This window comes from Asparagus officinalis, chromosome 6 (genome assembly GCF_001876935.1).
Source record: "Asparagus officinalis chromosome 6, Aspof.V1, whole genome shotgun sequence".
Lineage (NCBI taxonomy): Eukaryota > Viridiplantae > Streptophyta > Magnoliopsida > Asparagales > Asparagaceae > Asparagus > Asparagus officinalis.
The window spans coordinates 20,182,012-20,198,360 of record NC_033799.1 but is presented as its reverse complement, the minus strand read 5'-3'; the positions used below and the strand labels follow the sequence as shown (position 1 = coordinate 20,198,360).

The 16,349-nt window shown below is 38.1% G+C and overlaps 1 protein-coding gene across 2 annotated transcripts in view; it reads left to right on the top strand.

Moving 5' to 3' along the window:
• Positions 1 to 15,879, top strand: part of LOC109844177 (glycolipid transfer protein 3-like) — a 22,054-nt gene extending 6,175 nt beyond the window's left edge. For both annotated transcript variants that reach the window (XM_020413138.1, XM_020413137.1), the window contains exons 3-6: positions 13,541 to 13,671; positions 13,798 to 13,933; positions 15,379 to 15,522; positions 15,600 to 15,879. In XM_020413138.1, coding sequence (XP_020268727.1) covers positions 13,541 to 13,671; positions 13,798 to 13,933; positions 15,379 to 15,522; positions 15,600 to 15,635 — 447 coding nt within the window. In that variant the 3' untranslated portion in view covers positions 15,636 to 15,879. The remainder of the gene's footprint in view (positions 1 to 13,540; positions 13,672 to 13,797; positions 13,934 to 15,378; positions 15,523 to 15,599) is intronic.

Genomic DNA, 16,349 nt, shown 5'->3' with positions numbered 1-16,349 from the left:
TGATGATGCTACTTCTGACCAAGAAGCTCATAACCTGGAATCTTTCTCTGATGAAGGAAGAGAGACTAAGAATGAGCAGAATCTCTAATCTACCAAAATAGAAGAATTAGAAGCCCGCCTCAATACAATTGCTAACAGAAGCGGCTCTAAGACAGGGGTGTTGCTAGGCCTTATCCTGCCGAATGAGATGCAGTCCCTTATCCTCTAAAGTTTGAGGTCCCGATGCTACAAACTTTTAACGGCATAGGATCACCGAATCAACATATCTATTATTTCAAGTCATAGACTGGGAATGTGATATCAAATGATGCCATACGAGCTCGAAGTTCATTGGCACCCTCAAGGAAGTTACCTTTGAATGGTTCAGGAAACCTACCGGATGTATCCAAAAGTGGGCGGATCTAGAGAGACTCTTCCTGTCAAGATTTTTTGAAGAGGATACAAAAGTCTCTATCCATACCCTATTCGCCACTAAGAAGAAGAAGAGGGAGCCCGTCAAAGCCTTCGTAAAGAGGTTTCGAAGCATGACTTTTCGAGTTGTAGACCAACCTTAGTAGAGACCTATTGACACAACTTATAGACCAACCTTCTAGAACAAATGAGGGTTGCAGAATATCGTTCCTAGAGACAACTAATCTCTCAAGGCGAACATGCTCAAAAAATTATTGCAAGGGTCAAAGCTGAAGAACAATGTAAGAAGAATCAACCTGAGCAACGGGACCAAACCCAATCTTCTCAGCCAGAAGTAGAAGATACTACGGCCACTGAAGCCAATCATCTTCAATAGGATGGCGGATCCACAAAGCTATCATGATAACAGTTACCTCTGATAGCCAAACTCTTCAGATAACGGTCTGCTATGTGACGTATTCCAATCATAGTCGTTATACTCTAATATCACTAAACGACTTGACGAATAGTGGCCCACTACACGATGTGCTTTGTCTACCCCTTTTTCCCCTTGCACTTGTTTAAGAATAGGGGTTGGTTTATTTGTGGTCCACTAGATTATAAGTAATAAATTTTCTAAGCTATCATGTCCAAAAAGACACCTCTGTCAACTGCAAACTTCTTCCCCTGTTAAGTTTTAATCAAGACTGGGGGTTGGTTACTTAAAATCCACTGGGTTAAGAGTAATGAATCTTTCACATCGTCGAGTTAACATTATACTTCTGACAATCATCATCCTCACGGAGTATGAATTCAGTTTGCATCACTCCTAATTTATCACATTAATAATACACTTCTGACAATCAACTTATCAATTTTCTTCAATAGGATGATAAGTTCTCAAAATTACTCAAAATCAAAATCTTCCCCATCAAGATGCTAGGTCTTCAAATCTTGCTCAAATCACAAGTATAAATTCCTGTCATGTTAATATCATACCTCTGACAATCATTCATATCACGTTAATATCAAACCTCAGACAAAATCAACTTATTGACTCTCTCCAATAGAGCGGTAAGTCCACAAAGTTGCTTAGATCACAACAAACTCATGTCATGTTAATTTCACACCTCTGACAATCCACTTATCAATCCTTTTTAATAGGATGATAAGTCCACAAAGTTGCTCCGATCGTAACAAACTCCTGTCATATTAATATCACTTCTCTGACAATCCACTTATTAATCCTCTTCAATAGGATGATAAGTCCACAAAGTTGGTCCGATCGTAACTAATTCCTATCACGTTAATATCACAACTCTGATAAAATTAACTTATCGACTCTCTCCAATAGAGCGATAGGTCCTCAAAGTTATTCCGATCGCAACAAACTCCTGTCACGTTAACAAAACACCTCTGACAATTAACTTTTCGACTCTCTTTAATATAGCGATAGGTCCACGAACCCGTCAAAGGTAACATCACATCTCTGATGACCAAATCAACTTATCAACTCTCGTCAATAGAACGATAGGCCCATAAAATACTATTAAGTTAACATCGCACTTCTAACAGTCAACCCCCCCAATAAACTTATTAATTCTTTTTCAATAAAAATAGTAAGTTTTTATTATAAACTCCCCAGCGGATTAAAGATTTTCTAGAATTATCCTAGTGATAATGAAGAAAGGTTTTGAAGTTCACTCTAAGTGAAAATTCATGCCAAGTTAATACTACACCTCTAGCACTTCTAACTTTTTTTTAGTGTTTCAAGTTAAAACATAACACTGGAAGAAAGAGCGACAAAGCCTACATATTTAACATCGTAGCACCAAAATCCATGTCTTTCATGCATGGGGGAATTTATCTCGATCCCTAAATAGAGATAAGCCTACGCCTAACACGCGTTGCCGGTTAATCTTTTGACGCGAAAAAGATACTAGAATCCACGTCTGGAGAACTTTACTTTAATCCTTAAATAGAGATAAGTCTACATCTAACACATGCTACCGGGTAGCACATTCTCGTGAAAATGGCAAAACCCACGTATTCAATATCATGGCAGGTTGTTATTAATAATGCTAAAATCTAGGTCTTTCATGCATGGGGTATTTTATCTTATTTCCTAATTAGAGATAAGTTTACGCCTAACACGCATTACCGGTTAGTCTTTTGCCACAAAAAAGACACCAGAATCCACGTCTGGAAGACTTTATCTCTATCCCTAAATAGAGATAAGTCTGCATCTAACACATGCTATCGGGTAGCGCATTCCTGTGAAAATAGCAAAACCTATGTATTCAATATCATGGCAGATTGTTATTAATAACGTCGAAATTCATGCCTTACACGTATGGGAGACTTTATCTTGATCCATAATTAGAGATAAGTCTACGCCTAACACGCGTTGCTGATTAGTCATTTGCCATGAAAAAGACACCAGAATCCACATCTGGGGAACTTTATCTCGATCCCTAATTATAGATAAATCTATGCCTAACACGTGTTGCTGGGTACTCCATTCCCGTGAAATTGACCAAGTCTATGTATTCGGCATCACAGCACTAAGTCTAAGAGAGTTCATTCTTTTAGCATAATGTTACATGTGGAACGATCTTAGACAATCCTCAGGTTAGCCTGACTCAAATAGTAGTCGGTAAAGACTTATGAAATCTGTTGATGGCTGAGAGTTTGCTAAAAAAATCTGATGAATGTTTACGAGCCCATCAGTTGAATGGATATGAGCCGTGTTGTGACTTTTGAGAGATTCTGCTCATGAGTAGTTTGTACCGTCACTATAGTTTCTCTTCAAAGCTCATCCTCACATAGGTCCAGCGTGGCAAATCCCTTCAACCAAGATGCCTTCAAAGCGGGTGCAGAGAACAACTCCTTTATGATAAGGAATCAACATCTCAAACACAGAGTTCAAACCTGTGTTTCAAAAAGTCAAATGCAGAGTTCAAACCTGCGTTTCAAAAAGTCAAACATAGAGTTCAAACCTGCGTTTTAAAAATTCAAACGCAGAGTTGAAACCTACGGTTCAAAAAATCAAACGCGGAGTTCAACCCTATGTTTTAAAATTTTAAACGTAGAATTCGAACTCTTCGTTACAACATCACAACGAGTTTCCTCATTGTGCAAAGATCAGAACTTGTCGAAGCAAGTTTTACAGCCACGAAAGTCGGCACTCACCACCGATGAGAGGGACGCCGACAGTCAAAGCCGAAGATGATTTCTCAGCCGCGGCAACAGCTATCTTGGATTTCGAGGTAGTTTTCTTCTTGGGTGCCAATGGTGCTGATGACTAGAGAAGATGAACAGTGCACAGATGAGAGATTAAACGAAAATTCAATTTGGGTATCGAAATCATTCTGAAAATTCATTCTAGTCATCCGCGAACTTTCGAAAACTTTAGAGGGGGTTTTGTAGGCTGTTTATAAATCATTAAAGATAGCTGATCATCAAACACCAATAATGGCAGTTATAATTTGATGAATTTCATAATAACAATTCCACAATCAAATCAACAAATGAAGGCTACAATTAGAAGATTTTCATGTTGATTGAGAAATTTATAATTCGACGACCTTCACGACAATTGATGGAAACTCTGATTTAGCAGTATTCACAGACAACTTCAGGAGTTACAATCAGACAACTCCCACATTTTAAGGAGCTAAGATGGATATTATAAAATGATGATCTCTGCTAATCCCCTAATGAAAGAGATTAGAAGTCAACTATCTCTTTAAATTTCAAAACGCAGAGTTTATTTTTGTGTTTTAAATTTACAACGATGTGCGAACACGGCGTTTTCAGACTCAAGTTACAATTCCAAGAATGCCACTTTCAGTGTTTGACTGGCTCAAACAGAACCTAAACGTTTTTAAAACTGTATCTCCACTTAATAGGGTTGGTTACACCCCCATTATGGAGAGAATTTAGGGGGCGATTACACCCCTTAAACCCTTGAACGGTTTCAAAATCATTTTCCATGAAATGGAGTCAGTTACAACCCATTAAGGAGAGATTTAAGGGGGCGGTTACACCCCTTAATCCCCTATAAATAGCGGAAAACTCAACTGAGTTTAGGATCTCCAATTCATCATCTTTTTAGCAGCAAAAAGGAATCTTTTGGAGATCGAAAAATCTAAAAGGAGATCGGCATTCATCCTTAAAGAGTTTTCATCATCACCAACAGAGATCTTGGAGCTTAGATCTTGGCTTTAAAACCGATTTTCGGTTCAAATCAACTCTGTTACAGAGTTTAAACTCGTTTTGAGGTCTGAAACTCGTTTAGAGTTATTTTTATACTTGCCATGCAAGTTTGATGCACTTCAATCTAGCGAGGCATTCGGATCGTCAATGAGAAGCAAACTCAACGCGAGTTTCGAGAGAGACATCTCATCGCTATCGTGAAGAACCTAGTTTTAAACAAATGGGAGGATCTCTGTCGATCCTCTTCTCGTTTGTAAATCAGGATTCTGATTAAGAATATTTGTAATTTCTTTTTCTAAGCCTGTTAGAGAGAGATTACTTTGAGAGAATTGTAAACCATTTTTTATCTAAATCAATTAGAGAGAATAAAATTAAATACATTTCTCATAATTATTCCTCTAATTTTCCCACAAACAGCCACCTATTCCAAATTAGGAGGAAGCTAACATGACTTCAGACCCAAAATACTGTGCATATCATAGGAGGATCCATCATCCCACTAAGACGTGTTTTGTCCTCAAAAATAGCATCCAAGTCTTAGTTGACGCCGGTATCATAACGACAAAACAAGCCAAATAAGAACGATGAAGATTCCGATGAGTATACGAGTATAAACTGCTTCTCCCAAACTTCAATGAGTACACGAGTATAAACTGCTTTTTCATGTTCCTCTGACGGGTATACGAGGTTAAACTGCTTCCCTTATTTCTAACAATAGGAAGTTCCTAGAGAATACTACTCATGGTGTTCTTAAGGATAACCCAACAACATGGCTGAAAATAATACGCTCCTCATTAAACTCAGTTTCTCCAAAAAGGCTAGGGGTCGATACGAAGTTCGAGGAGAATACAAATTCACGAACCAAGGTTTGATTCCGTTGTAGCGTTTCCCACCAATAGGAAGTTCCTGGAGAATACTACGCATGGTATTCTTAAGGATAACCCAAAATAAGCTGATTATTCCAGATAAAAACTAGTCATCTGAATAATTCATTCTTAATCATGATAAAAAAATAATTAAGAATCTCCCACTGTGACTATTTAATCATTTTAAAGATGATTAAAACCCTCTCATTAGGACTTTTCGAGCACTCTTTTGTCGAGATGAGATTCAATGACTTCATCGGGTCAATCTTCCCTCACAAAACTCCTACGGTGTAATTGTATAGTGCTTGATGATTCACGGTCCTCCACCACAAAACCCCTTACTGATCAAATTAACTGACGGTGGGTCCATCAAAATTCTTCATGGTTAAAACCCTTCAAACTCCCACTGTGTCTAGCCTTTAACACTCCCATTGTTGAAGTCCTGACACGACACTCAAAATTTTAATCTGCCGATCTATGGCGATTATCAAACCCCCTTCGTGTCAAGTTCTTGCTACTTGATACCAAAAACACCCACTGAGTGATTTGTACAAGTCAACATTCCTACTTTTATTTCTATCTCCACTCCCAATGTTTCTTGGTCAAACCTTCCTACAGTTAGGACCAAAGACAAAATTTCCTCTCGATTCCTTCCATGAATGAGAGGTCTATTTTTAAATCGAGCGATCAAACCTTTCTACAGTTAGGGTCGTCTCGAACCTCCCACTTGGTCAAACATTCCTACAATTAGGGCCAAAACTAGAATTCCCTCTCAATAAATAAGAAATCCACCTTCAGATTGGGTAATCAAACCTTCTGACAGTTAGGGTTATCTGAATTTTTTTTTGATTCTCGGAGTAAAAATCTCACTTTTAGTTTCACCTTTTAGATTCTCGAATTGGAGATCCCACTCTGAGTTTCTTTTGTAGTAGGAGATAGACTATAAAATTTTTCCTCTCCAGCACTAAATTCGTTTTTGCCCCAAGAGAAAATAAAACAGGGTTCGTCTTTACCCCAAGAAAAGACACAATTTTCTCAACACCCTTATTAGAGATAAGTCTACATCTAACATATGTTGTCGGGTGGTCTGTTCCTGTAAAAATGATAAAGCCTACATAGTCGATGTTGTTGCTAGTGATTATTATTAAATTAATGATCTCTGAATCCATACCTTTTATGCATGGGGGATTTTATGTCGATCCCTTATTAGAGATAAGCATACATCTAATACATGTAGCCTACATATTCAACGTTGTATAATTAAGTCTACGAGAGTTCATTCTTTTAGCACAACGTTACATGTAGAATGAACTTAGACAATCTACGTGCTAACCCGACTCAAATGGTAGTCGGTAAAGGCTCATGAAATCCATTGATGGTTGAGGATTTGCCAAAAATCCTATAACAAGCAGCTCGCGACGACAGATTCGCTCTCAACTTTTATAGAGTCTGCAGTGGTAGTCAAAGCCTTGGTAACCTCGTCCTCCATAACATTGCTTTAATAGTCACTGACAAACCAACTTTATTAGTTGGTCTCGTGACTCGAGCAACTGAGATAGCTTCAGAGATAGTAGTTGTATCAGCACCAACGGCTGGTCCTACAATCAAATCTCGCACAAAGAGCTCAACCTGGTGAGTGTCCGATGCATTCTCAGCTTGTTTTTCCCAAACTCCAAGAAGTATACGAGTATAAACTGCTCCGTCACACTCTAACGCCTTAAGAGCTTAAACTGTGTAAACTCTAGCTACGTACGAGTATAAACTGTGTTTATGCTGCTGTGGAAGTCAACGCCCGACAAATCTTGCCAAAATTAGGCTTAGGATAATTCTATTTCCCACACACTGAGTTTAAATGCAATTCAGATATAAACTCCCGACGAAAATGATCAGTTCAACATCGACTCAACAAAACGAGCTAATTTAAGTATCAATGCACCACTTTTAGATTAAGATTTCGACGATGGTCAAGCGATAAACGCAGCACCAGAAGTATTTCAAACTACTCGACAAAATATTGAGTAAGTTGAAAGCCGAATAAGTCAAAGGACTAAAGCCATTCATAGGTCCTTTTCACAAAAGATTAAAAACATGGCCTATCTTATCCAAAGTATTCCAGACTCCTAGATAAAATGCTGAGGAGGCTAAAAACTTTGGAGTGCGTATTTGTAGGTGTTAAAAATTATATGTAGGTTCCTGCACACAGCTCGAGATGAAGAGAAGATGAAGAACATCGATATCCAAGTCAAAGAGGATCATCTGATGCTAAAGCGAAGTGATGAAGTGACGAATAAACAACAAGATTTAGAATGCATGATTGGAGAAGAAAATAGATAAAAATTCATGATTTAGCCTTATATTCAGTTAATAACAGCTCTCACACATTTGAGGATAGCCTCAAGGTAGTTAAGGAGGCTCCGAAACTGTCAAAACTAATTGAAAACCTTCAAAAACGCGTCTCGGGGCATCATTCTGTGCGAAACAGTTAGGGGTGTCTCTCACATGTGCGAGACAATTTGTATTGCCTTCGGCAATTTGGCTCTAATTCCTTCATTCGACCTCAGAATAAGGTGATTCAAGTTGCATTAGAAAGATGACGGAAAATCCTATAACTTTTGGATTTTGAGATTTTTTGGATTCGGAATGCATCATGGTAGAAATTACAGCTCTTCATACTCGTGCATCCATTTTCTTCCCGAATCATGCATTCTAAATCTTGTTGATGCTTTGTCGCTTCATCACTTTGCTTTGGCATCAGATGATCCTCTTTAAGTTGGATATCGACGTTTTTCGTCTTCTCTTTATCTTGAGCTGTGTGCGGGAACCTACAGGCAATTTTTAACGCCTACAAATACGTAATTGATTTTAGCCAGTAGCTAAAATTCAGCATGAATCATCAATAGAAAGATGCCATACCAAGGAAGTTGCAAGCATTATGGATGTTCCTTAGAGCAATCTAGTCTTGCACTTCTTGCACCTTAGACGGATGAGCCTCCACCACGTCTATAGAGACAATGAACTTCAGATGTGAAACTTCTTCTGGTGTGCAAAAAGTTATTGTCTTATCACGGTGAACATGCTTTTCGAATCCTACAGATGTGTCTCCAAGAAAGGTTACAAAATATGGTGTATAACATGCTCGGGGCGTTGGACAAGCCACATTGCATCACCATCTATTCGTAGAGCCCATTGTATATCTTAAACATAGTCTTCTATTTGTCACCCACCCAAATACAAAGCTGGTGAAGGTTTATGACTGGTGGATGTGAAAGGCCATCCTTAAGGTGAGAGATCTTGTTGTGGCTCAGTTTGATAAATTGAAGAATCTCATTGCAATCGCTGCGGCATGCCAACTACTGTAATTCTAAATTATAAACACGCTTTACTCTTTCAAGATTTTATCCAAACCTTCTTATTGTTTCTTGGTCTCGGACTATATTGGGTTCTCTCGAGTGTGTAATGAAAGCACTCTTTTACCCTTTGGCTTGCGATTCAAGCTACACTTCTTAACCAAGAAAGGATGTTCCATATGAGAATGATTAATGTCAACTCTCACGTCCTTTGCTCTGTTGGAACTATGGAAAGCCACTCTCACCTCTTCTTTGAATGCTAATTTTCTTTCTCAATTTGGAACAGAGTCATGGAGTAAATTTGAATTAGATGGAGGTCGTGCAAATAGGTCCTTGATTTTTAACTAGTATTCTCATTATCAGAAAGGCAAAGACTAAAATTAGTTGGTAAAGATGTTGGTTCTATCTGTTTCTGTTTATTTGATTTGGGAAGAAGAAATCAAGTGAGGAGGTCTTTGGAGCCATAAAAGTTGCGATCCTCACCATTACCCTCTGTTATAGGTTGCCTCAAATACTAAAATCCATATTGCTTTGGGAGTTCCTTTTCAGCTTGATTTGTTTTGATCAAGAGTCCTACTTACATTAGACTTTGTACAGAAAATCATATTAGAGGTTTATTCTACTTGGATACTTGTTGGGTTTTAGGACATGTTGACTTCTATTCCTATTAGAACTCTTATTCCTTAGACAACAAGGAGTTGGGATCTTCAAGCCTATATAAGAACAGTCTTTCAAGCCAACAATAATCATCAATCTTTAGAGCACCAATCAAGAAGAGAGAGTTATTTTGTGAAGCCTATTTGATATTCTTCTCTTTTGTTTCTTTAGTTGAGAGTTGTATTAGACTTTTGGGGTATGATTTGGGATTGAGAGATTTCACTTTGTATTACTCACAATTAATAAATATTTTCTCCTCCTTCGCTCGTGAACGTAGTTTACAAGCCGAACCATGTATATCTTTGCGTTCATGTGTTCTTGGTATTTTTCTTGCTCTTGTGTGATTGATATTAGCTTATCCTGGGGAATTTGTCATAAGAAATTGGTATCAGAGCTCTTAGCTATCGATCGGACGAGAAGATAACAATAACTACTATGAAGTGGGATATCGAGAAGTTTGATGACAACATCAGTTTTAGCCTTTGGCAAGTTAGGATGATCGCCATGTTTACATAGAGTGGATTGAAGAAGGCTTTGTTCAGGAAGTCGAAGAAACCGGCTACTATGACAGAGAAAGATTGGAACGAGTTGGATGATATAGCTCTCATAGCGATTCAGTTATGTTTGACAAATAAAGTCTTGCAAGAAGTTCTTATGGAGAAGACATTTGTTGATTTATGGTCTAATTTGGAAAATTTGTATTTGACAAAGTCGCTCACTAAGCGCCTCCTCTTGAGGCAGCATTTATACACACTTCAGATGTTAAAAGGTACACCTGTCAAATCTCATATTACTGAATTTAATTCTGTGATTATAGATTTGAGTAAGGTTAATGTTAAGATTGATGACGAAGATCAAGCCTTATTGTTATTATGTTCTTTGCCACCTTCCTACAAACACTTCAGGGATACTATGATTCACGGTGGAGATTCTATTGACACGAAGAACGTCAAAGAGAACTTATTGAAATCAGTGGAAGTCTTTGATTGAGAAGTAGATTGGGAGGCTGATTAAGAGGCTTAGAACTGATAATGGCATTGAGTTTTGTGGAGGAGAATTTAATGAGTTATGCAAGAAGGAGGGAATCGTTAGACATCATACAGTCCCTCGCACGCTACAACAGAATGGAGTGGCAAAACATATGTACAGAACCCTATTAGAGAAAGCTCGTTGTATGATGTTCAATGCAGGTTTAGGCAAGGAATATTGGGCAGAAGTAGTGAATACAACTTGTTACTTAGTGAATCGGTCGTCATCTACTGCTATTAGTTGTAAAACTCCAGATGGGGTTTGGTCCTGTAAGCCTGCGGATTATTCTAATCTTAGAATATTTGGTTACCTTGCATATACGCATGTTAGTCAAGGAAAGCGAGCAAAGAAGTACATATTCCTAGGTTATGCATCATGCATCTGGTGTTAAGGGTTTTAGGTTGTGGTATCGTGATTCGAAGTCTCCTAAGATTGTTATAAGTCATAATGTTACTTTTGATGAATCTGCTATGTTCCACAAGAAACGATCATCGGTTTCAGTTGTTGATAATGCACACACTACATGACATAAGGTGGAGTTAAAAATTCATTATTCAGCTCTTTAGGAGGATAACACTACAGGAGTTCATCAGCCAGATCTCGTTCAAGTAGATGAAGCACATCAGCAGTTGTAGGAAGAGCGATAATATACTATTGCTAGAGATCGGTCTAGATGAGATAACCGACCACCGCGAAGATATGGAGATACATTAGCTTATGCATTGTCAGTTGGCAATTTTGTGCCCTTCAGCTATCCAGGAGATACTTAAGGTGATGACTTTGCTAATATTTACGGTCGTCGTACGGACAATTCAGTCGATTTGTTGAGGAAGCCTCTTTTGAGCAAGTTGAAGCCAGGCTTGGACTTGATTGATATGTGTCGTACTTAGATACCCTGCGGGGATATTAGAGAAGGTTGAGTAAGTTAATTAGCTTATTTTGGAGTGAGGAATTTTCTACGCATTTGAGTCAATGTGAAGATTTGTTATAGGTTGCTTCAAATACTCAAATCTATATTGCTTTGGGAGTTCCTTTTCAGCTTGGTTTGTTTGATCAAGAGTCCTACTTACACTAGACTTTACACAACCAATCATATTAGAGGTTTATTTCTACTTGGACTCTTGTTGGGTTTTAGGATATGTGGACTTTTATTCCTATTAGAACTATTATTCCTTAGAGAGCAAGGAGTTGGGATCTTCAAGGCTATACAAGAACAGTCTTTCAAGCCAATAATAATCATCAATCTTTAGAGCACCAATCAAGAAGAGAGAGTTCTTTTGTGAAGCCTATTTGATATTCTTCTCTTTTGTTTCTTTAGTTGAGAGTTGTATTAGGCTTTTGGGGTGTGATTTGGGATTGAGAGATTGAGAGATTCCACTTTGTATTCCTCACAATTAATAAAGCTTTTCTCCTCCTTCGCCCGTGGACGTAGACTACAAGCTGGACCACGTATATCATTGTGTTCGTGTGTTCTTGATAATTTTCGTGCTCTGGTGTGATTGATATTAGCTTATCATGGGGAATTTGTCTAAACAACCTCCATAGTCGAATTCTTGTTGAATTTGTTACCTCAGCTATGAGCTTATTAATCAATATGTCCTCGTGAAATATTCTCCTTTTGTTCTTCTCTTGTATTCACAGGTTCTCCACCTGAGTATGATGATGCACTATAAAAATCCATATTTGGTGAATGAATAAAGATATTTTTCATTTACAAGGAGGAAAAAAACATATGTGGTGCTATCCACTCTTCTGGTGTATTTTGGAGAAGACCTTAGTACCTTCTAAGTTGACCAACATGTCATCAAGACAAGATATCGGAAAGTGATGCTTCATAATGAGCTAATTGATGCCTTGGTTGTCGATGCATATGTGTTAGGTGTCGTCTTTCCATGGTGTTAACAGAGCTGATACAATACAAGGACTCATGTTGAGCCGCATGGATTCTTTCTGAAGCATTATTCATCATCCATGAGCTACTAGCTCCGGTCTAGATCAGCAATAATGGGGACAACAACATGGCCACCATCTAGAATCTCCTATCATGTGTGTGCTAACAATATCTTAGTCAACATGACTTTGTCTAAAGCCGATAGTTGTGAAGCAAGACACGGCTACCATCATCAGTAGGATCTTTCATAGTCTTGGCTAATGATCTGAGTTGACCCTGGTCATTCTCCCAACAACTGAGCCCTAATGTACTTTATCGGGTAAAATTATTCTCAATCTTTGAGTAAATGAGCCTCAAATAGAGGCTAGGAAACAAATTAACCCACAATTTTAGCTAATTTGGTATTCACCACTCTGTACTTGAGTACATCATTTTTCTAACTTATTCCATTATGAGACTACACTTACACGAGTCGAAAAAGTTCTGATGATGGAAATGCATCCTTTACGACGAGAAGGACAAGAAGCTCGAAACTTCGATGACGATGCAAACATAAAGCTCATGGGGACCATAACAATAACTCTACAAAGACTGACTGCAAAATAACTTTTCATCACGTGTTTAAGGACATTTAATCTGCATAAGACACTGAGTATATGGTTATTAGGAGCGTCTCATATCCATTCAGTTTAAGCAAGACTTTGCTCTGTCAAAGCAATGCGGTGAGATATTGTTCTACATTGACAAACAATAAGTTGGATATATGGCTAATATATATAGATTAGTGGCTCGAATAGGGTTCAAAGAGATTTAGTGTAGCCATTTCTGCTTTGGAACCTTTATAACCAACAAATAGGGATCAGAATCCATAGATGGATGAGACTTTGAATGTTCTATTATTGTCTTACTGACTCAAGGCGGGGTGGACGTATATGTCATCGCGTAATCTAATTCAGGACTTTGTGATCTGTTTTTTTATGGACGTATTATGTTCAAATACTGTCTTCATTAGTAATTTAAACTGGAATCGAGTTGGACTCTATGGAATCCGACTCAAGTGGAGATTCAATGCTTATACCTTCTCATCTAATGCCATAGATGCCATATTAAACTTTTCATACAACATATAAACAATCTTGCAGAGCGTGGAAGAAGTATACGTATCAGATCCCTCTATATACTTCAGCTTAGAAGAGATACTAAAGAAAGAGACGCGCGACGGGACAAGCAGAAAGCCTGGAAGCTATTCCAAAGCCGTGGTTTGGTTAGCTAGGTATTGAAACGCATCAATTCAATTTATAGAGATACAAGTTTTCTTCTTCTTGTTATTGTGGTTTTTTTTTGGGTGAAAATTTATTTTGTACTTGTCCTAATTTGCGCTAGTGTTTATTTGAATCAGATCAATTTGTTTTAGCCTGGAAGTACTGCAGAGGTTAGAGAAGGGAGCTGAGCTGAGCCTAGAACAAGTTGTTGAGGAAGCATATAAGAGCACTCTGCAGCCTTGGCACGGTTGGATCTCAAGTGCTGCTTACAGGGTAACAAATCATCCACTCTTATATTCCGAAAAATATCAGGAGAAACACAGTTACTAACATCAGCAGCCTTGAACAATTATTGGCAGGGAAATAAGTGATTAAATGGAAAAAAAGCAAACTTTCAATTAATTTCAAGTCTTCTTCGATCAGGTTACCAATGAGCATCCTTCAACAAATTAACACTCTTGGGCGATCTCAAAATGCTAACCTTTATATTGAGCTCTCTTTCTTTCCAGCAGATTTAAGTAACTAAATATATTTCTATTCACGTACATTTCATTTACACGGATCAGTAAGTCTTGGCAAATTAGGGAGCAAAGCCTGATATCATAGCAACATAAGTTGATAGTAGATTCATATATGATTCACACTCGTTTCTCCAAAGAAACTGATATCGACATTGCAAATAAAACTTGATGTTTATCCATTTTAAGCAATTTTATCTGAAAACTAAAAGATAGAGTCTTTACCAAAAGATCCCACCTTTATCACCAACGAAGTCCTAAACGGGCCTCCAATTTGATCTACTCCTCCAACCAAACCCTAGATCTGGAATCTGGGCTCTGATACCACTTGTTGTGCGCAGCGGAAATTTCGGCAGAGTTTCTGGTGCACAATAAGAGAGAAAGATCGATAAGAATTCTTGTTTCTCAAAGGGAACAAGAATCTGAAGCCTAATATCCCATCAAAGTGGGATATTAGCTCTTCCTCTCGTCAGCTCTAGGACTGCGCGTCGAGGGATCCTAAAAACTATTACAATGGCCACAAACTCAAACAAACCAATTTTACGTGGTTCGGCAAACTGCCTACGTCCACGGGGCAAGGAGGGGGATCTACTAATAGAGTGAAAGAGAATACAAATAGGGTTTACAATCTCTCAATCTAAACCCTCACACAATCTCTCAAACCCCTCACACAATTATCTCTCTCAAAAAGGGGATGTACAGAACCCTAGAACAACTGCACAAAAAACCCCACAAATCCCTAGAAGAGAGAGCCGATTTTTCCTTCTCTGCACTTCTGCCGCAGCCACCCCCTCAAATGCACCAAAACCTAGGCTAAAAAACAATGTTCCTATTTATAGCCTATTGGTTAATCGGGTGGGCCTTGCTTTTGTCCGCTGAACAATTTCTTCGCACACAAATTCTTGTTCACATGAACTTCCCTTCCACGCGCTTTCATCAATGCATGTGGTCCCCACTTGCCACATCAAATTCACACATTCCCTTCCACGCGCTTTCATCAATGCATGTGGTCCCCACTTGCCACATCAAATTCACACATTCATCTTTTGCCCGCTGGACAACTCAGTCCCCACTTGCCACATCAAATTCACACATTCATCTTTTGCCCGCTGGACAACTCACAACTTCCACAAAAAATACACCGTGTCTTGATATAAGTGCGTTCGTTAGAAGTAATTAGTTCATAAAATTTGTGAACAGGTAGGTTTGAAGCTCATTCCGGAGAGAGAGATCTTCATCAGCTTGCTTATAAGCGAAGGTCAAGATTACGATGGATTGAAAGGAGATATCAAGAAGTTAGTATCGCTACTTCAGCCATTTGTCGATGAAATCTATGCGCTCTTGGTGAGTACTTGCTGTCTTCCTCTTCTTGTTATTATTAACAAGAACACTATTTTGATTTTGTACCTGAAACATTGCAGAGGAATTTTCAGTTGGACAGACTGAAATCTACCTAAGACTTCCACCTTCAATCTATTTCCATGTACATATACTCTCAAACTATGATGTGAAAGTATCGGGGGTTTAGAAGATCCAAGAACTATGTATGTAGACTATGTAAGTTAGGGAGGTTTTCTTTGATGATTGTAAGTAATATTAAAGCTGAAGTTTTATACATGTTGGTATGCAGAATAGTTTGGTAAGAAACCTTCATGTAAAATAAACATCTAGTTTTTAAAATTTAGTGTTTTTGTGCTGTAATTTAGTTTGTAGATTTGTAAATATTGAAAACTTAACGGAGGCTAAACAGAATGGTGCAGCTCTTGTTAAAGTGATAAAAAAGTTTCTGTATTGATTGCTGTACTTAATAGCAATTTTAATGATAGCACTAAAAATGGCTTGAGAGATTGTAATCATTTCTCCTTTTTGGTTATTTTGTAACTCACGTCATTTCCCTTGAGCCTTAGATACAATCTTAATGCACAATCTCGTGAATGAATAAAGCTTTTTCATTGACTAGAAAAAATGTTGCAAATTTAACCGAGGATACCGTGTTGCTTATCTTCATTTTAGTTTACAAATTTAACCAAAGATCCCAATTATGGATGACTGGAGATGAAAGATGAAAGAAACTACAATTTGGATCTAGTTCTATGATGACTGGAGATGTAACCCAAAGATAATACCACCAGTACCCGTAGGGTTCTCCTTTTTAGTTTATTTTATTTTAT